The 22,216-nt window shown below is 43.6% G+C and overlaps 1 protein-coding gene across 2 annotated transcripts in view; it reads left to right on the top strand.

The window, feature by feature from the left end:
- Positions 1-22,216, top strand: part of HERC3 (HECT and RLD domain containing E3 ubiquitin protein ligase 3) — a 123,347-nt gene that overhangs the window by 54,882 nt on the left and 46,249 nt on the right. For both annotated transcript variants that reach the window (XM_073590293.1, XM_073590300.1), the window contains exons 9-12: positions 2,213-2,289; positions 9,240-9,364; positions 11,837-11,896; positions 18,474-18,585. In XM_073590293.1, coding sequence (XP_073446394.1) covers positions 2,213-2,289; positions 9,240-9,364; positions 11,837-11,896; positions 18,474-18,585 — 374 coding nt within the window. The remainder of the gene's footprint in view (positions 1-2,212; positions 2,290-9,239; positions 9,365-11,836; positions 11,897-18,473; positions 18,586-22,216) is intronic.

Below are 22,216 nucleotides of genomic sequence, written 5' to 3'. Positions count from 1 at the left end.
TAAAACTGACCTGTTATGATTCTCCCGGTCATTACAAGTTCATGGATACCAAACATTTATAGGTTGTTTTTTATTTAAGTGGTGGAAAAAAAAAATACAACGTTTGTTTAAAAAGTAAAAAAAAAGTGCGTCCCTTTCGGAGAACCGTAGCGTCTCCATTTTTCATGATCTGGTACTGTGACGGCTTATTTTTTTGCGTTGCATACTGACTTTTTTATTGATATCATTTTAGCGTAGATACAATGTTTTGATCGCCCGTTATTGCATTTTAATGCAATGTTGCGGTAACCAAAAAAAAAAAGCAATATTCTTACTTTTTTTTTTTTTTTTTGCTACGCTGCTTACCGATCTGATTAATTCTTTTCATATTTGATTGGGCGATTCTGAACACGGCAACACCAAATATGTGTATTTTTTATTGTTTTATTTTTAATAGGGCGAATGGGGGGTGATTTCAACTTTTTGTTTTATTATATACAGTATGTTTAAAAGCATTTTTTTTTCTTACTTTACACTGACTTCAATGGTCTCCAATTGTAAAAATTGGCTTGGTCATTAAGTACCAAATTAGCTCTGTCGCTAAGAGGTTAAAAAAAAAAAGTCGCCAGATGCACATGCGCTGACTCCGGAGTCATTTTATTGACGTATTGTACTACAGGATAAAAGGCAACCTGTCACCAAAAATAACGCTATTAACCTGCAGATATGCGGTTAACCTGCAGGTTAACAGTGTTATTATGCTTCATGAAGGCGAATGCAGTGGGTAGAAAATTAACTTTATTCTCCCCACTAGCATTAGTTTTCACTCATGGAAGTTGAGGTGGTGCTGGTTTGGTCACTGCTCTGAGTATACAGTGCGGCCGCAGTAACAATGTTCCCTGCATTGACTTTCACTGGCTCTACATTGATGCCGTCTGTCAGTCAGGGTCGGGTGCGTGTTTACAGCGGCTGCTCTGTATTCTCAGAGCAACGATTGAACCGGTGCCGCCTCTGACCCAATGACTGAAACTGAATCCTGCTAGGAAGGATTAAGTTAATTTTCTCCCCGCTGCATGCAGGCACTGGGCAGCATAATAACACTGTTAACCTGCTGGTTAACAGCGTTATTTCTGGTGGCAGGTTCCCTATACATAGCACAAAAATGTACCAATAACGTCAGGGTTAAATATTTAAATAAAATGACGCCAGAGTTAGCGCGCGCGCAAACTGCGCTATCTGGCGCCATTTTGTTGAAGACACTGTGTGCAAATTTTTTTTAATAAAATGGCGCCAGAGATCGCGCTATGTGCAGGCGCAGACTCCGATGCCACACTCCTCCAGCCTCATCGGAGATCGCAGTATTTCCTCATGGCACGATGTTGGGCTGTAAGCTCAACACCCACTTGTGGACATCAGGCTCTCATACCACCCATATGGAGTGCGTTTATGACAGTTTGAGCAGACACAAGGATGTTGGTGGCCTGCTGGAGGTCATTTTGCAGGGCTCTGTAACTGCTCCTCCTGTTCCTTTTTGCAAAAAGGAGGAGGTAGCAGTCCTGCTGCTGGGTTGTTGTCCTGCTACAAGCCCCTCTCATTGTTTCTTGGCGTACTGACTCGCATTGATGTGCCATCCTTGATGAGCTCCACTACCTGAGCAACTTCTATGGGTTGTAGACACCGACTCATGCTACTATACAGTACCTCTAGGGGTAAGAGCAATGACAAAATGGAAAAGTGACCAAAACAACAGCCAAAAAAGATGAGAACAAACAAAATGGTCTGTCACCCCCTGCAGGACCACTCCTTTATAGGGATTGTCTTGCGAATTGCCTATCATTTCTACCAGTTGTCTGTTCCATTTGCTCAACAGCAGAAAAAATTTATTCACAATCTGTGTTGCTTCATAACTGGACAGGATAATTTCACAGAAGCGTGATTGACTTGGAGTTACACTGTGTTGTTTAAATGTTCCCTTTATTTTTTTTGAACAGTGTATATACTTTTTTTTCATATTTTTTTTATATATATTTTTACTTTATGCATGTAATATTTTGTCACTGTGTTCATTTTTCACCACCTTCCTGATAACCCCCTCCTTTGTTTATCAGGAACTATCGCAGCAATATATAATGTGTCCTTTACACCTCCAGACCAGGGTTCACTTGCCTGTGTGCTTAGCTTGTGTGTTGTGTATCAACCCTACAGTAACCTAGTGGTTGTTCTCCCTGAACAGATCCATCTCCGTGCACCATCATCAAACACATTTTCTCTGGATGGAATAAAACATTTGTAATTTGTTCAAAGCCAGAGGTGAGCTATAGAATGTACAGTAGATCAGTCCATGCTGCAGTCTACTTTGACTAGAGATGTAGTCAGGTTTACCTTGACTTGAAACACACCAACACTGTGATTATCATGACATAAAAAGGTGAAATTTGACACTTATCTTGCAATTAGTAATTGCTTGTGCATTGTTAAGATATTGTAATCCCGTTAATACAAGTTGTCCACTACTTGAACAACTTTCTCTCATACAGAGGTATGCTTGCTTAGCCCCGATAAAATAATAAAGCCTATGCTCACCTCCTGTGCTGGCCCCTTTCACAGTGGCGCCCAATCAGTGCTGGCGTCACTGTCCCCACCTTTGGACAAAATGAACATGAAGAAGAAGCCAGGCATCAGCTGCAGCCCGGACTTGCTCTTCACGTTCGATTTGTCCAAAGGCAGAGACTGTGACGCCAGCGCTGTTTGGGCTCCAAAGTCACGTGTCAGAACAGCCGCACAAGAGACCAGGGGAGAGCGAGTGCCAACACCGCGGGAGGTGAGTATAGGCTTTACTATTTTATTGGAGCCAAACATTTTGATCAAGAATTGGTTGTCCTAGTAGTGGACAACCCCTTTAAGGCCTCCTTCACATGTCCATATAATAATGGAAAAAAACAGTACGTGTGTCATCAGTGTTTTCTGGTATGGCAAAATGACAAAGCATCTCCTATATTTGGCAATGTTAAACGTACAACACACGATTGGCACACTGATGCTGTACGTATTTTACACAGACCCATAGACTTGTATTGGCCCTTGTCATCTGTGTTGCCGGTAAAAAAAAAAAAAACATGTATCCGTGTGGCTTACACGGACAACTGGTCTGTGTAAAAACAGACATGTGCACAGCAATATAGGTTATAATCTGTATGTGTGGCATCCGTTAAAAAACTTGATGCCATATTTACTGGAAACACTGACATATGAAGGAGACCTAAACGAGACGACTTTCTGTGACAAGTTATCAAGTGTGTTCTAAGTCATTGCTACACCTGTACGAGTAGTACTTTTATTAAGTTCGATGTTCAAACTGTACTCAGTAAGCCACATCCAGTGGTGGTTGCATATGTTGTCTTCACAGATGCCCAGTGTTTGACTGGGAAAAATTGCCCACCTTTATCTATACAAAGCCAGTGCATTATTATTAAAGGTTTTTTTTTTTTTTTTTCTTCTTCTTCAGAAAAAGGCAAATTTCTCAATAGTTTCACTGGGGGACACAGGAAACCATGGGTGTATGCTGCTGCCACTAGGAGGCTTGACACCTGGCTAAAAAAGTTAGCTCCTCCATAGCAGATATACCCACCAACTGGCACCAAGTTAATCAGTTTTAGCTTGGTGTCAGTAGGAGGTGGACACAGGGCTTCACTCAGCTGTGTTTTACCTTTAGGATTTCTTTTTTATTAATCATTTGTCTTTTGCAAATTCAGCTTGTGACTCTGATCTCCCCCTTAGAGACCGAGACCACAGTATGGGGGTGGCGTCACTATTGTCTCCCTGGTTTATCTCTCAGGACCCCATCACCTTAACACATCAAGCGTGTTCAGTGCATCCACACAGAGACAGGTGGACGATCCTCACCTCCTCGCCACATTCCTCGGCCCGCTCGCCTCCCAGAGTGAGTCAGGCATGCACGGTGGGAGAACTGATCCATTACCTACCACTTGTCCTTTGATGCCAATCCAAAGATCTGCTTCCAGGTCCGTCTTCCATCACATGTCCCTGAAGACGGATTTGGATTCTTCAGGACAGGTATTCTCCAACCATGCATTGAGGGGGCTTCTTAAAGGGAAAAAAAAGTAGGAATTATGTTAGATCCTGGTACTTCACTTCCGCAACAGATAACTAAACACGCCCTCCCAAACGTTACACAAATAAGTTTTGTTCATTTCGCAGGTTTCTAGCCCAGACCAGTAACAGGACAAATCTGCAGTCCACCAAAAGAGGAAAAGACCTTCCTTCAGACCAGCCCTTGCCCAACATCCACGAACCCTTTAGTGTTGGCCTTCTAGTCCCGCAGCCAACAGATTCTCTTCGGCATGACGGGCCACTCCCACCTGGGATGCATTTCTGGGTAGGTGGACGTCTCCTTCAGTTCCGGAATGATTGGCTTCAGTGGTCGAAGACACTTGGGTTTGGGACGTCATCTCCTATGGTTGCAAGATAGAAAAAAATTTTTACACTCCCTCCTTTTCGTTTTATCGAGTCGTGCCCACCAAAGAATCTTTCATTCCTGGAGTTCTGAGGGCTATCAACTTGCTCTCCAAGGCAGGCATCCTTTTATCATTCCTGTTCTCCTGCTGGAATGGTTTTTATTCAAAACTGTTCCTGGTACCTAAGAAGAATGACTTCGTTCACCCTATCCTGGACCTCAAATTATTGAACAGACCTGTTTGACTGTGTCACATCAGAATGGAATCTCTCCGGTCGGTGATGGCCTCCATGGAACCCGAGGAATTCCTATGCTTGGTGGGCATTCAAGATGTCCACCTGCACATGCCCATTTCCCCTCCTCACCAGAGATTCCTCTGTTTTGCAGTCCAGGAATCGCATTTCCAATTTACAGCGCAGACGTTTGGCCTAGTGACGGCATCCAGGTTTTTTCACGAAGGTAATGACCACAGTTAGGGCCATTCTTCGGAGCAGAGGCATTCTCGTCACTCCTTATTTACATGACATTCTTATCAAGGCAGATTCCTCATCAAAATATCACAAAAGTCTACAGATCACTCTGGACATCATCTCTCGTTTCAGCTGGATCATCAACACCACAAAGTCATCTTTTATCCCTGCCCAACAGATCTTTTTTCTGGGAATGCTGTTCGACACTGCACGATGAAGGGTTCTCCTGCCTGCAGAGAAGAACTCGACTCTGACACTTGATTCGCTCCCTCAGAGACTCATCTCCTTGTTCCATCCGCTTCTGCATGAGCATACTAGGCAGGGTGGTTTCTTCAATAGAAGCAGTTTCATTCGCTCATTTTCACACATGTCCTCATCAACTTTTTCTTCTATCAAGATAGGACAGGTTGGCTTGCTCACTAGATCGACTGGTTACACTCCCACCCTCTCGCCCACAACACCGTCCCACACCCCAAATATTTTGAAATCCCTAGAATGGTGAAGATGTTCTCCCATAGTCCATCATGGAAGATTATTCCTGCCTCTACGCTGGAAGATCATGACAACAGATGTCAATTTACTCTGTTGGGGTGCAGTTATTCATGACCTAACAGTCCAGAGCTGATAGACTGTTCAGGAATCATGTCTTCCCATCAACATCCTTTAATTCAGGGCAATATTTCTTGCTCTGCTTCAGTGGCAGAATATTCTCTCCAACCAACCAATATGGGTCCAATTTGACAATGCCATGGCAGTGGCACACGTCATTCACCAAGGGGGCACTATAAGTCGAGCAGTGATGTCAGAAGTGGCTCAGACTCCATTATGGGTCAAGCAGAATATACCGACAATCTCCACAGTACTCATCGCAGGAGTGGCCAACTGAACTACTGATTTTCTCAACAGAGACTGTCTCGCCCCTGAGTCTGTTGGTCTTCCACAAGATTTGTCTCAGATGGGGAACTCCTGACATCGACCTGATGGCGTCCAGACTAAACCACCATTTGTTTACAGATCCCTTGACCCTCTAGCAATTGGCTCTGACACACTTGTTAATGCTTGGAATCAGTTCTCCCTCCCATATCTTTTTCCAATGGTACCACTGATTCCCCAAGTTGGTCAAGAACATTAAGGCGGAGGGAGTGCCTCGTCATACTTGTCGCTCCTGACTAGCCCAGGAGACCCTGGTACGCAGAAGTAATTAACTGCCTCGCAGACACTCCGTGTAAACTTCCGGTCCTTCCAGATCTTCTCTCGCAAGGCCCTTTCTTCCACAAGAATTCTCAGTAATTCAATTTAATGGCATGACTGTTTAGGCCCCAGTTCTGAAATCCGCCGGATCCTTAAATCAGGTTGTTCAAACCATGATCACAGCAAGGAAGCCTTCTTCCTCTCGCATTTACCATCGTACGTGGAAAGCCTTCTTCCGTTGGTACTAAGCTAACCTGTCTGCTCCTTTTTGGTTTTTCATTTGCCATCCATTTTGTCCTTGCAGTCAGGCTTGTAATCTTGCCTGTCCCTCACTTCTCTTAAAGGGCTAGTGTCTGCCCTTTTCATTCTTTTGCAAAGAATTTGGTGTCTCGCCTGCAGATCAAGACCTTCCTTCAAGGGTTTGCATGCTCAATTTCCCCCTATCTGCCCCTGATAGGACCCTGCGACCTCGATCTAGTGCTTGACATGCTCAGTGTCCCCATTTCTACTGCTATGTGAAACCCACCTCTCAATTCTGTCCTGGAACGCTTCCTTCCTGGTTGCCATCACCACTATCAATTCTTTCCTTTTGTTCCCCTTACCGTGTGTTTCACCAGGACAAGGTGGTTTTACGTCCGATTCCATCCTTTCTCCTTAAAGTGATTTCCACATTTAACCTCAACGAGGACATTATACTTCTTTTTTTTTTTTTCCATCCCCGTCACATCCTCGAGAGCAGTCACTAAACAAACTTGACCTGCTAAGAGCTTTTCATCTCTACCTTTCCAAAACTTCACCCTTTAGATGTGTGAACTGTCTGTTCATGATTCCTAAGGTCTTTCTTCCAGGTCTACCATTTCCCTCTGGCTCCGTTCTGCTATTGTAGAAACGTACAGAGCACGTCCAATTAGTCACGGCACACTCCTTTGCGCGGTGGGGGCCTCCTGGGCTGTTTGCCCCCAGGTATCGCCAACACAGCTTTACAGGGCTGTTACATTGTCACGACTACACTTCGTCGGATGCAAACCTCACTAGAACGGTCCTGCAATTCGCAGTGTCCCAAGATCAGACTTGAGGGTACTACTTTTTACCAACCTTTGGGACTGATTTTGGATGTCTCATGGTTTCCTGTGTCCCCCAGTGAAGCAGTAGAGAAAGGAAGATTTTGGGTACCTACTGTAAACTCTTTGAGCCTTTATTAGGGGACACAGCACCCACCCTTGTTTACCGTCATGTTGGTTTCTGTTATTATTTCTTCTACTGCTTTCTAGGTGTATCTGCTAGGGAAGAGCTTTTTTTTTTTTTTTTTTTTTTCCTTTTTGCATAGCGTCAGCCTCCTAGTGGCAGCAGCATACACCCATGGTTTCCTGTGTCCCCCAATGAAAACTCCGAGAGGTTTTACAGTAGGTACTCAAAATATTAATTTTCATTAGCCACTGTATCTTACGATATTGCTGTAGGGCTGGTTTCACATATGCGTTCAGGAGGGCTGCGGATAGCTGCCTACTGCCTCCTTTCTTTCTCCCTGAATCTCCGCCTACTTCTGTATGCGTCCTGCAAAATTTTGCGTTTCCGTGTGGTCGCTGCACACGTCAAATCGACACATGCGGTCGCATCCGCATACAACGCATGTCCCTGCGGTACCCACTGTTAAAGATAGGTACGCAGGGAAACGTAGGACGCATACAGAAGTAGGCGGAGATTCAGGAAAGAAGAAAGTAGGCAGCCATCTGCAGCCCTCCTCAACGCAAATGTGAACCTAGCCTTAGCTACACAGATATCTGGACTGGGCTCCAGTAACTGCACTATGCCATTTCGGAGTAGTGCTACACTTCAATAGTGCGGTGTAGGTTCTTCAGGTTAGTTCAACACCAGTACTAAAGCTTTGGCATGTTAAAGTCTTTAGAAAACCACATTAACCCTTTAATATGTGGTCAAAATAAGCTTTAATTTTATTTGAAAATGGGCAATTGTGTAAAAGCTAATTAAATGAAAATTCTTCTTCACCTCTTTATTGGTGGCAATCTGTTAAGCTACAAATATATCATACTGCAGTAGAAAAGAGAGAAAGCTACTGACTAGATACTTTGATCACCACAAAGTGTCACAATATAAATTTTATTAAATGTCAATCAGACCAAAACACACATTAAAAAGTCATATATACAGTATGTGACACCATGTAATAAACAAGGTGTCACATAAAGGTGCTCCAAAATAGCGCATGTCATAAGCGCTGAATACAGAGCAGCTATACTATACCAAAAATAGGGGGAGCCTGTGGACGTGCCCGACGCGTGTCACTACCGCGAGGTGCCCCCGACGGAGCTACCTTGCGGTAGCGACACGCGTCGGGCACGTCCGCTATTTTGGAGGTTGGTCGTCGGGTTCTGAGCATATATTCTCAGGATTCAGGTGTACCTTCTTCACATTTCTTTACCTCCTTATCATGTCTCCTTTTATATAGGGTAGATTTGATTATTGGTGCATTTCCTCAGCACCTAGCAGCCTAATCACTTCTGGTCTTATAGTTCTCCAATTGGTTTTTATACATTTGTTTGTGACACCTTGTTTATTACATGGTCTTGTTATTTATGCAATATTTGGACCAGTTATCTGTTTGTACCAACAAGGGATTAAGGTGATAGGGGAATCGTTCAGGGTTATATTATTAACCCCATAGGGTCTATTGCAATTGTTAGTAATACGAATTTTTAATGTTTTTAACTGTGTTTTGGTCTGATTGACATTTAATAAAATTTATATTGTGACACTTTGTGGTGATCCCAGTATCTGGTCAGTAGCTTTCTCTCTTTTCTACTGTATTATTTACTTATACTGAATATTGGTGTATCCCCGTATTTACTGCCAGCGGTGCCCTCCTTATCTTTACAAATATATCATACTGGAGTTGAGTCTTTTTGCCCTTTACGAGAGCACACCTTATTAATGAACCCACCATAAAGAAATCATACTCCCGTTTCCTATGTAGTAGACATTGCTGCGGTTGCAACATATCAGTGTCATCGTGAGTCTTCCAGCTTATTAACTTTAACTTTTGAGGTGCAAACAAATCATTAGTTTCTGGAAATTGTGTAAAATGTTCTATTATCATTGTCTTCAAGGGCCCTGAAGCTGCAGTTGATTTCCGCTCTTGGAAGAACTGGAATTACACCAGTCTGATAAATGATGAGACGATTGATTCATGGAGGCAGAAAGTGATCGATAATACTAATTCAAATACGATCAAGTATGTACGGTACTTCACAAATAATGTTCTGTACATACAGTCATATGTTAAAGTTTGGGCACCCCTATTAATGTTAACCTTTTTTCTTTATAACAATTTTGTTTTTTGCAACAGCTATTTCAGTTTCATATATCTAATAACTGATGGACTCGGTTACATTTCTGGATTCAAATGAGGTTTATTGTACTAACAGAAAATGTGCAATCTGCTTTTAAACAAAATTTGACCGGTGCAAAAGTATGGGCACCCTTATCATTTTCTTGATTTGAACACTCCTAACTACTTTTTACTGACTTCCTGAAGTACTAAATTGGTTTTGTAACCTCATTGAGCTTTGAACTTCATAGCCAGGTGTATCAAATCATGAGAAAAGGTATTTAAGGTGGCCACTTGCAAGTAGTTCTCCTATTTGATTCTCCTATGAAGAGTGGCATCATGGGCTCCTCAAAACAACTCTCAAATGATCTGAAAACAAAGATTACTCAACATAGCTTTTCAGGGGAAGGATACAAAAAGTTGTCTCAGAGATTTAACCTGTCAGTTTCCACTGTGAGGAACATAGTAAGGAAATGGAAGAACACAGGTACAGTTCTTGTTAAGCCCAGAAGTGGTAGGCCAAGAAAAATATCAGAAAGGCAGAGAAGAAGAATGGTGAGAACAGTCAAGGACAATCCACAGACCTCCTCCAAAAACCTGCAGCATCATCTTGCTGCAGATGGTGTCACTGTGCATCGGTCAACAATACAGCGCACTTTGCACAAGGAGAAGCTGTATGGGAGAGTGATGCGAAATAAGCCGTTTCTGCAAGCACGCCACAAACAGAGTCGCCTGAGGTATGCAAAAGCACATTTGGATAAGCCAGTTACATTTTGGAAGAAGGTCCTGTGGACTGATGAAACAAAGATTGAGTTGTTTGGTCATACAAAAAGGCGTTATGCATGGAGGCTAAAAAACACAGCATTCCAAGAAAAACACTTGCTACCCACAGTAAAATTTCATGGAAATGAGGTTCCATCATGCTTTGGGGCTGAAACAATTACAATGTTCTGGAATGGCCATCCCAGTCCCCAGACCTGAATATCATTGAACATCTGTGGGATGATTTGAAGCGGGCTGTCCATGCTCGGCGACCATCAAACTTAACTGAACTGGAATTGTTTTGTAAACAGGAATGGTCACAAATACCTTCATCCAGGATCCAGGAACTCATTAATAGCTACAGGAAGCGACTAGAGGCTGTTATTTTTGCAAAAGGAGGATCTACGAAATATTAATGTCACTTTTATGTTGAGGTGCCCATACTTTTGCACCGGTCAAATTTTGTTTAAATGCAGATTGCACATTTTCTGTTAGTACAATAAACCTCATTTGAATCCAGAAATATAACTGAGTCCATCAGTTATTAGATACGTGAAACTGAAATACCGTAGCTGTTGCAAAAACCAAAATTGTTATAAAGAAAAAAGGTTAACATTAATAGGGGTGCCCAAACTTTAACATATGACTGTATATTAGTGTATTTTTAACCGACATAATCAGACAGCTAATCAGATCCAAGTAATCTTTCAAGATGACCTCTTTTAATTAAATACAACACTGATGCACAATTCTCCAGGGAATGGGGAAATGAATTGACCTCTTACCATTGTCAGAGAGGCATGTCCCTGTACAGTATAATATGGCTCTTATTGCATCTTACTTTATATATCTTGAGTAGTAGCGCTCAGTTATCAATGTAGTCATGTATTTCCAGGAGGGATAAAAGAGGAATGAAACAAGACAGAGTACTTTAAAAATAAAAAAATAAAAATTTCTCTTGGCTGGTGTAATTTCTTTGGAAATTCATGTCCGAATGGCTGTGTATTCATGGATGCTGCTACAATGAATGTTTGTAGTCCAGCTGTAGCTTCTCATCCTCATTACAGAATTATATCGCCATTCAGACTTCAAAGAAAGTACACCAGCCTCAAGAGGTCTAAAAAAAAAAAGAACGTTATTTAATGTATGTAATTTGTATGTGAGCCAAAGAAGCCTATCTGTTGGCGTCTTATTTCTCATAAACACACAGTAGGGTGAGATGTCTGAGGCAGCTTTGGTAAAGCACCTTTACATAGGCAGCCAAAACCCTAAGTTGTATTGAAAAAGGCATAGAAACGCCCTAAAATGTGGTGCCTTTCAGTTTGTTTGTTTTTTGTGGAGAGGGTTGGACTTACCGGTTAGTGATCCATGGATGGAAAGGCGCTTTTTTTCCTTCTGGAGGAAATAAAAGTGGTGTGCAACAGCTCCGTTCATTGCTTAGTGTTTGCTGCCCAGTGCTACATTTAATCTTCCCTACTGGTAGTCATCAGTTGGTCAGTCCTGGGCAACCCCTTTAATTTGCAATAGTTTGAGTCATTATTAACTGTATAGAAAGGTGCTGTGACCAGATATCTGCTAAATGACTAATCTGTCCTCTCCCCATATATGTAACAGCGGCATCGTTCAAACATTGTCCTCCTCGGCCTGCTGGAATGGAAGTTTCCTGGATAAAAAGTAAGCATGAATTCACCGATTATTGCCATGTGATATTGATATGAAATGCATGTATCTAATTTCATAATGCTATTTTATGATCTCTTACTGTGTTTTTCTGAATGTAAACTAATGGACTGGAATATTGATACAGTGAGGGGCATTTGTTTTATTCAGGTTATTTTGCTGTTCCAACCACTTGTAGTCAACTAAGAGACCCGGTCGTCTGTATTAAACCATCTAATGCAGTGTTTCGCAACTCCAGTCCTCAAGACCTACCATCAGGTCAAGTTTTCAGGATATCTTTGGTATTGCACAGGTGATAATTTCATCACCTGCGCAAGCATTAATTCCAACACCTACGCAATACTAAGGAAATCCTGAAAACATGACCGGTTGATGGGTCTTGACGACTGGAGTTGAGAGACACTGATCTAATGAGCATGTGCAAAGGTCACTGAAGTCAAGCAGAGCTGACATCTCCTATTTTGAATGGTGGATCCTGCATTTATCAGCTTTGTAAAGGTGTTATGTCATTGTAATCACTGATGATAATGAACCTGCTGAAAACTCTCCTGTAAGGAACAGGTAGTATTTGACTGAAATAACCCATCAACACTCCATGATGTACTATTACGCTACTATAGACTCTCCACGTAGGGCACATGATGGCTATACTACATAGTTGGCATCTGCCTTTAACAGCAGTGATCTACTCTACTGCCTATTGCTGCTATTAACCTCTTAGGCTGTATTCCCACAATGAGCATTTGGTGAATTTTATACGTTACAGATGTTCTGCACCAAGGCTACTTGCATTTTTTTTTTGAGCGTAAAAAAAAAAATCAACAAAAGCTCATCGTGGGAAAGTAATCTTAAAAGTAACTTGTCATGAAAAACACTATTAACTTGCATGCAGGCTAATAGCGATGCATGTAATGAACTTTATTCCCTCTCACATCCTCCCTCTTTCAGTCACCGCACCTGCAACACTGACTGAAAGCTGGCTCTAATGATGAGCTGGCTGTCCGTCAGTGTCGTGTCATGGTTACAGCTGCCGCTCTTAACTGAAACTGTGCAGACGCCACCCCTGTGACTGTAAGGGCAAGGATGTGGGAGGGAATAACGTTCATTACCCCCTGGCAACGAGGCTCTCAGTGCATCGGCCTCACGGTGACCGAGCGCTATTAACCCTATATCTTCAGGTTAATAGTGTTCTTTTTACATGACAGGTTCCCTTTAAGAGCCACTTTGTATCACTAATAATAGCGGAATTTAAGTGTTGCAATGTTACTCAGGCGTTTATTCGCCCATCTGTCACTAAGCAATCACATGAAGCCAGTGGGCCTGCTAAAGGCCCCTGATCACAAGTCCTGTTCCTTATGAAATATTGCTGTATATAGTACAAGCCATCAATCACAGGTTCATGTCCCCTATGAGGACTCAAAAGTCAGGTGAAAAGCTCTTTTAAAAATAAAAAAAATGATTTAATGTAAAGAATAAAAAAACAAACATTTGTTATTGTGGCATCTGTAAAAGTCCAATTTTTGTCCAAATATAAAATTATTTACTCCGATCGGTAAATGTCTTTAAAGGGAACCTGTCACCTCGTTTTTGAGCTATGAGCTGCGGCCACTGCCTTTCGGAACTTATCTACTGCATTTAGAATGCTGTAGATAAGCCCCTGATCTAACCTGAAAGATAAGAAAAACAAGTTTTATTATACTCGCCTGGGGGGGCAGTCCGATGCAGTCCGGTCCAATAGGCGTCGCAGGTCCGGCGCCTCCCATCTTCATGCGATGTCGTCATCTACCTTGCTTCTTGCCGTGGCTCCTGCGCAGGCGTACTGATCTTCCCTGTTGAGGGCAGAGCCAAGTACTGTAGTGCGCTGGCCCAGAGATTCCTGATAAAATGAGTTTTTTTTGTCATGTAAAAAAAATAATACCAAGGAGAGTCATTTCTAAACTTTTTCCATCTTTATCTTCCATAATCTGTACAAATCCATTGAGAAACAAACTGAATGTTTTTCTGGTGGAAAACAAAAATTAAAAACTAAAATGTGGTTGCATAATATGAACACTTTTAAACAAAACTTTGTTGAAAGACTCTTTGAATTTAAGACCGCATTCAGTCGTCTTGGTAATTGGTTTATCAGCATGTCACATCTATTGGCAATCTTTGCCCACTTTTCCTTGCGGTAGCGCTCCAGATATGTCAACTTGTAAGGACATCTCCTGTGTATAGGCCTCTTCCAATAAACCCACAGATTTTCAATTGGAATCAGGTGTGGGCCTTTGCTAGGCCATTTCAAAGCTTTGATATTCTTCTGAAAAAGCCATTCGTTTGTTGATTTGGAGGTAAGCTTAGGGTCGTTGTGCTGAAATCTTAAGCTTTTTTTACAGTTGCCTAAAGGTTTTGATGCAGAAATTGACTTATATTTGGAACTTTTCATTATTCCCTCCACCTTGAAACAAAAGCCCCAGTTCGAGTTGCTAAAATAAGAACTCAAAAGCATAATATTGACTTCAGCAGGCTTCACTGTTTGTATGGTGTTCTTTTGGTGATGCACATTGTTGGCTTTGTGGCAAAAATGCCTTTTGGAATTGTGTCCAAAACGTTAGACCTTGGTCTCGTTAGACCATAACATGTTTTCCCAGATGCTTTTGGTAGACTTGATGTTAGTTCTGGCAAAACCTAGCTGGGCTTGGGTGTTGTTCTTTGTAAGAAAAGGCTTCCGTCTTGCCATCCTAATCCATATATGAAGAATATGGGAGATTTGGCCAATGCTGTATGTCAGGGAAAACAGCAGGGGGAATCATGCAGGTCCCACCGCTGTCACCAATTTGTCAGGGGATACAACTCTGCTGCCCCCAATAGTCAGGAAAGTTTACTCAATTGACTGAAGAGTAATGGATGAGGCTGCAGCTGTTTCCACTTCTTGACTGGTTATTGGTGAAATCACAGTGAGCCTATGGTATATATACAGTTGGTACCTGTAACAGGTGTTCAATCGATTTGATAAACGATTGGTGCTGGAAACTATTAGTTCCTTTTGTTGTTGTAGAGTTGGCAGTGATCGTATCTGGGTATATACCCGTTACAGGTAGCATATAACTTCAGGGGTGCAGTTTACAGTGCAAAAGGAACAAAGCTTTAACATTTTATACATTTTAATCCGTAAATGTAGGCAGTGATTATAAAAAAGAAATATGAAAACATGTTACAAAATGGGAACAAAATTAAATAAAAGGGATAATCAAAGAAAAGTACTAAATCTGGGTCACTAAAATGGCTCAGAGCTTAGCGAAGGTTGGGACTCCTTAGGAAAAGGAGAGAACTACAGCAAGCTGTACCTTCCAGGACTGACAAATGACCAAAGTCCAAATTTTATTAGATCAAGGTTAGGCCCCCATACCTCCCTTTCGTGAGCTCATATAGGAGCTAGTTGGAGGATGTCATAGGTCTTTTAGAATTTGGGATCCCCAACTTTCAGGATATCTTCTCCCCTGGATATCCAAGTGTGAGATATTCTCGACATGTCTCCTATCCCCATTTCACCTATCTATAGTGTTGAAACGTGGCATGGATAGCATGCCATGTTTTAAAGGGAATCTCTCACCCCATTTTTTGAGTATCAGCTACCGGCACTGCCATCAGGGGCTTATCTACAGCATTCTGTAATACTGTAGATAAGCCCCCGATGTAACCTGAAAGATAAGAAGAATTAGTTATATTATACTCACCGGGGGGGCGGTCCGGTCTTGGTCCGATGGGTATTGCGGTCTGGCACCTCCCATCTTCTAACGGTGACTTCCTCTTTGCAGCATTACAGAATGCTGTAGATAAGCCCCTGATGGCGGTGCCGGCAGCTGATACTTGAAAAATGGGGTGACAGATTCCCTTTAACACTATGGAAACTGTCCGATATTAAGTTGGAGGTGTTAGAATGGCCTTATGGTAATGTGAGTGAATGTGTTTTGTTCATCCCTTCGCTATGTCGCTGAAAATTTGTTCCCCATAAATATCGAATTGATGCAAACCTCAATATTCCTCACTGACCACTGGCTCCAGAGCGTTTAAGACAAATCGTTTGAACACAGGAAGCTCTTGCCTTGGAAATGTACTCCTCCTCCTCCTCCTAGGAATCCTATCCTAGGATTCCTAGCCTTTTTGGCTGGTTCTTATCAGATTCCATGTTGTAATTACCTGTTCACTACTTCAATGGAGGTTGAAGTGTCAGCTCTTTCTCACTTCCCCAGTTATAATTAATCCCATATGCTCATTGTGAGAATGATGTCCCCTTTCCGGAGATGTCTTTATGGATTTTATGAATTTTATCTACGACACAGTGCACGCCAGAAAATCCTGCAACCCCTTTAGGCTATGTTTCTAAAACTGGCTTTTATGCACCTATTAAGTAAATTTAGATTAGTTGCCTTTTTTCATTGCACTTTTTGTCTTTTGTTTGTCATGTTTTCAACAAATTAACCTAGTTTGCGACATTGCCTGGTATTTGGTTTTGAAGACTTTTTTTTAATATCGTCCTGTGTGGATTACATGCGTTTTTTATGCGTTTGCACCATGGAAACACGCTAAAAACACGTGCTTTTTACCTGCGGATTTTCCACATCTAATTCAATTGTTTGTGAAGAATCTGCACAGAAAAAATTTAGCCGACTCGAAAGATAACTTGACATATTGCAGTTTGAAACACTCAGTGCAGGTCTGTTTACGCTGATTAAAAAAAATGCACAGTGGGTATGAGATTGCTATAAATCCCATCTACTTTACTGGTACAGTAAGATGTTGCTTTTTTGATGCTGCGAAAATACGCACTGTCAAAAGCTCACCAAAAATTTTTCGTGGGCACATTGCCAGGACGTGTAGAGCAGCATTAAGGCTGCCTCCAGGACCAATTTTCTTCTTGTTCTTTTCTTTCATTTTTGAGGGAGGCACGTCCAGTTTTTAGGCCACTTCTTGATGACAGTCTTCAGTGTTCCATGGTATAGCTAATGTCTTGCAAAAAAATGTTGTAATAATCTCCTGACTAATAACTTTCAACAATGAGATCCCCTTCCTTCTTTAGCTGTTTAAATACCTTGGTGTCACAAAGTGACTGGCCCTCTGTGTCACGACCCAGCAATCGGTCGGTCACAAAACAGCAAATAAACAAGGGGACACAATTACAACGGTGGGCCCTGCAATAGGGAACGGGGAAATGGACACCTGGACACCTCCTGCACTTTACTAAGGATGTGTCCTGATCTCCCTGACGTCCTTCAACCTGTTGCCGAGCCGGACACCTTAGCCCTCACTTGCCCTGCATCTATCCCTCAATAGGGAATTGGTAAGTGCGGACACTTATCACACCGCTGCACTAATATAACGCCAAGGAAAGATAACGGACAAGGTAAGACCACAACACTTAGCTTTCTCTGCTGCAATGCACCAAACAGCAGAGTAAGGCACCAGATCAGCATTCAGCTGAAGCACCACTGCACTCAGCCCGTTCCTGTCTTCACCATGGTTGATATCTAAAAGGAAGTGTATCACCAACACCAGCTGATGCCTCAAGTGACCTTTTAAAGAAAGGTGGGAGTGGTCACCACCTACCTCAGCAATTTCACCAGCCATGTAATTACACCAGTGGCCACTGATGGGAAAAACTGATATTAACCCCCGATGGCCTGAAAGGAAAAAAGGTTTAATATGAGAATGCAGATCTGACACAGATCCAAAAATGGATCGTGACACTTGGGTTTTGTTGTAAAATGCAACCGAGAAAACTTGACGAGATCTGCTAAATTGTGTATGGTGTTAATCAGAATCACTGTAAATGCTGGCAACTGTGTACTGATAAACATTTAGCAACAGCTTAAATGTAATTGCCTAATTCTGAACACAACCACATCCTCAATTATAAGAGGATGTTCACACCACATTATTTTAATTTTATTTTTCCTTCTCCAAAATGACTTGTTTCTCAATGGATTTTTACAGATTATGTGTGACCTTAAGGCTGTGTGCCCACGTAGCGTTTTTTAAGCGTTTCTGCAGCGCTTTTAGACAAGCGATTCTGCTGCAGAAACACTTAAGAAAAGCATCCAATTGATTTTTAATGAAAAACGCACATGTTCCAATGGTGCGTTTTTAACTGCTGCGGAATCGCTTAGCGGTTAAAAACGCAGCATGTTCATTAATTTTGCGGAATCGCACGCGATTCCTCATACCATCAATTACATGGGCAAAAACGCTTAGGAAAAGCGCGTCAAACGCATGCGTTTTCCCGGGAGCAGGGTGTGCGATTCTGCTCAGGTTTATTCTGCTTCAGAATCGCTACTTGGGCACATAGCCTAAAAGTGGAGAAAATACTGAAATGATTCTTCTTGGTATGATTTTTATCTAACAAGAATCCAGCATTTATCAGACATTTTATGTGCACTGGATAATCTAATTGATCTACCATATATAACGCGATTCCTTCATTAAATCCTCTACTAATCCTCTGATCTCTGTGTAGAAATGATTTATTTGTATGCATATGTGACTGTCTCCATTTCTGCTTTGTGAAGCAACATATCCTGTTCAATACTTACAGAAATGATGAGCATTTTAGGACAAGCCCCAAGATCCCAGGACTTGACATGCTGTCTATTCAAGTGCTGTTTGAGAAGCTGATGAACGCCCACCATTCCAGGTTATTAGAGCAGGTAAAAATGCAATTTGACACGTGTCCATTTCACCCCTTGTACAGCACTTTGGCCTTGATTCATCAGTGTTTACACCAGAAATCTGCATTTGGTCTTTTCACACCAGCTTCGGCCAGCTTTGCCAAAAAGGATGTGGCATGGTGACGCCCGATCTTCTAATTCACTACAAGTTGTCTAAGCTCTACAAATCTTAAATCGGTGTCTGACTGGAGTAAGATTTGTGGTAAGGAGCGCAGAGGCATGTTCTGCCTTAAAGGCTGTGTTCACACGTAGCGGTTTTTTCGCGATTTTTTTTTTCCGCGGATTTGGCAATAAATCCGCTATAAAAACGCTTAAAATAAGCTTCCCATTCATTTATTCGGACTCCCATGACAGCACCACGAGAGAGGGGATCCGCCCTTCGGGAACAGGAAACCTACAGATACAAAAAGGGCGGCACCTCTCCCACGCATCAGTTGGTTTCCTGTTCCTGAGGGGACGGGATCCTGCAGATGACCGGATCCCAGGCCGGCCGGCCGGTACAGGTAGCGAGGGGGTCTCCTACCTCGGCCTGGTGCGTAGCTCCTGGAAGACGCCACGGTGGCCCAGGATGGGTGGCACGGCTGTGTCGTAGACATCAGGGAGCCGCGTCCGGAGGAGGTCCGTCTCCATAAGCATACAGCGCCGGTGAGTATACCCACTGGGACTCCCAACTCCAGCGGCGCGATCGCAGTGGTCGGGGGGGGCCGGCGCGGCTTCAGAGCGTTGGGGCCGGGGAGCGCTCCATAGAGCAGTGCCCGGGCGTCCCGCGTGACTTCCGGTCACGTCGGAGCCGCGGTGACGTCAGGGGGCGGAGCCTCGGGGCACTTCCGGGTCGGCGGCGCCACTGCGCAGGCGCGGAGACCCAAGATGGCGGCGCCCATCGGGAGGACGCCGGTAAGCGCCGGTTCCCCTGCCGAAAGCGGCGCCAGCTGGGGAGGGGGGCCCTATTGGGGGGGCGTGGCAGGAGGATATCTGCTGTCCGGAGGAGGGGTATATAGGCAGGACCCTAGATGGGTGCCTTGCCTTGGCCACATTATTGCAAGCCAGTAATGGAGAGCGAGCAGCAGCAACGGCGGCAACAGCGACAATCTTCACTGCCACCCCTGGATGACCTTAGGCAGGTCAAACAGAAGAAGAAAAAGGCCCGTGACAGTAAGGAGCGTCCGGGACGAAGTGACCAGTCCAGTCATAAGAGCTCCGCTAGGCGGACAGGAGCATCGACTGAGAAAAATCCCCCTCATTCTCCGGTACTTGATTGTGGCACTGGTAAGTGATCTTCGTGAGTGTTCACTCAGTGACGGGGCCTCCTTCTGTGTTTTATTCTAGGGGAAGAAAGCTACGAGTAAAACCAGACACAGGGAATGTGCACTCTGTGCATGCCCGTTACCAGATTCATGCCCCAAAAAGTTATGTCCCCCCTGTATCCAGCAGACAGTGGCGGAGGAATCGCCCGCAGTAGCGGCGTGTTTAAGGGATATTGTAAGGGCAGAGATGAAGGAAACCCTAAGATCCCTGTCCCAACCAGAGTGTAAGGGGTGAGGACCCGGTGGAGTCGGATTCCTCGACAGAGTGGAGGAGAAGTAAGGGCTCCCATATTTCATCTCCCTCGTCCTCCTCAGAAGAAGAGGACTCTGGTCGGTTTTACCTGCCGCTCGACCGAGTAGACAAATTGGTAAAAGCGGTCAGAGGAACAATGGAGGTGGAGGAGCCGAAGCCTCAATTATCCATGCACGATGTGATGTTCGTGGGGCTGGAGCAGAGGAAGCGTAGGGTCTTCCCACTAAATGAAAAGATCCAGGATCTCATCCGCAGAGAGTGGAAAAAGCCAGATAAAAGAGGGTCGCTACCACCAGCCCTCAAGCGGAGATATATCCCTTTGACGACACAGCAATGAATACTTGGGACAAGGCCCCCAAATTAGATGCAGCTATTGCGAAAGCATCGAAAAAATCCTTACTACCCTTTGAGGACATGGGGTCCCTTTAAAGATCCTCTAGACAGGAAGGCAGAAACCTTCCTTAAAAATACCTGGGAGATGGCAGCCGGTTCCTTAAGACTAGCAGTAGCATTGACTTGCACGGCCAGGTCCATGATGGTCTGGTTGGACCAGTTAGAGTCACAGTTAAAACAGGGAACATCTAGACAGGCAATCCTGGGGGCCCTTCCAATAATCCAGGATGGCGCAGCCTTCCTAGCGGATGCCTCGGCTAATGCAGTCAGAATGGCCGCCAGGGCAGCAGGACTCTCTAATGCGGCTCGGAGAGCACTGTGGCTGAAGTGCTGGCCGGGAGACATTTAGTCCAGGGCGAAACTCTGTACTATCCCGTGTGAGGGGGAATATTTATTCGGAGAAGTCCTGGACGAATTACTGGAGAAGGCCGGGGATGATAAAAAGAAATTCCCAAACCTTTGGGCCACATCTTACCGTCGTCCGTTTAATAGGAGGAGATTCGGTCAAGGGAGAAGACGTAACCCTTCACCTAATAGAGACCGTCCCAGATGGGAGGATAGAAGGAGAAGAGGTACGGGCTTCATGTTCAGACGCTCGTCAAGAGAGCGTAAAACACAAAACCAATGACTAGCAATTCCCGTGGGGGGTAGACTGTCATCCTTCCTCCAGCATACCTACAGGTCACCAATAGTGACTGGGTGCAGAATGTGATATCCACCGGACTCAGGTTGGAGTTCACTCAGGTCCCACGGGATACCTTTAAACCTACACCCTTAAGGTCTTCACCCTTCGAGCAAGCGGCTTTAGAAGCAGAGGTCTTGAACCTGTGTCTAAAAAACGTTCTGATAGAGGTTCCAGACTCTGAGAGAGGAATAGGATTCTACTCTCCCTTATTCCTAATCCAAAAGCCGGATAAAACATTCAGAACGATTATTAATTTACGTTTCCTTAATGAATTTTTGGTTAAACGCACCTTTAAAATGGAATCCATTAGTTCTACAATAAAGATGCTGTTTGAAGGGTGTTTTATGGCGGTAGTGGACTTAAAAGACGCATACTATCATGTGCCCATCCACGCAGATTTCCAGCAGTTCCTGAGAGTGGCGGTATCAATAGACGGTATAATCCGTCATTATAAATATAGAGCCCTTCCCTTTGGTCTCTCAGCAGCGCCCCGGGTATTTACAAAAATAGTGGCCGAGGTTATGGCTCATTTACGGGAAGTTGACATCTTAGTTATCCCATACTTGGATGATTTTTTGATTGTGGGAAATTCAGTGGACCATTGTCTATCTCAGATTAAAAAAGCTAAGTCCAGATTAGAGAACCTCGGATGGATTATAAACTACGAAAAGTCCCGATTTCAGCCCTAAAAGGTCCAGAAGTTTCTAGGCTTGCTGTTAAATTCAGAAACCCAGCAGTGTCTGTTACCCGTAGATAAATTACAGCAGATACAGCAACAGGTTCTTCGGGCAATCGATAGACCCTCCATGACCCTCATGCAGGCCATGTCCCTGTTAGGCTTCCTAACCTCATGTATCCCAGCGGTCAAGTGGGCACAATTCCACACTAGGGCCCTTCAGAATGACGTCCTGGTTAATAGCAGAACCTTAGAGGGCTTCTTGCAGGGTCAGGTATTGCTAAGCCCCTCAACTATTA

Source organism: Dendrobates tinctorius, unplaced genomic scaffold, assembly GCF_039654945.1.
Source record: "Dendrobates tinctorius isolate UK_male_01 unplaced genomic scaffold, ASM3965494v1 ptg000011l, whole genome shotgun sequence".
NCBI lineage: Eukaryota > Metazoa > Chordata > Amphibia > Anura > Dendrobatidae > Dendrobates > Dendrobates tinctorius.
Note: the sequence above shows the minus strand (reverse complement) of the source record. Positions and strands in the feature narration are given on the sequence as shown.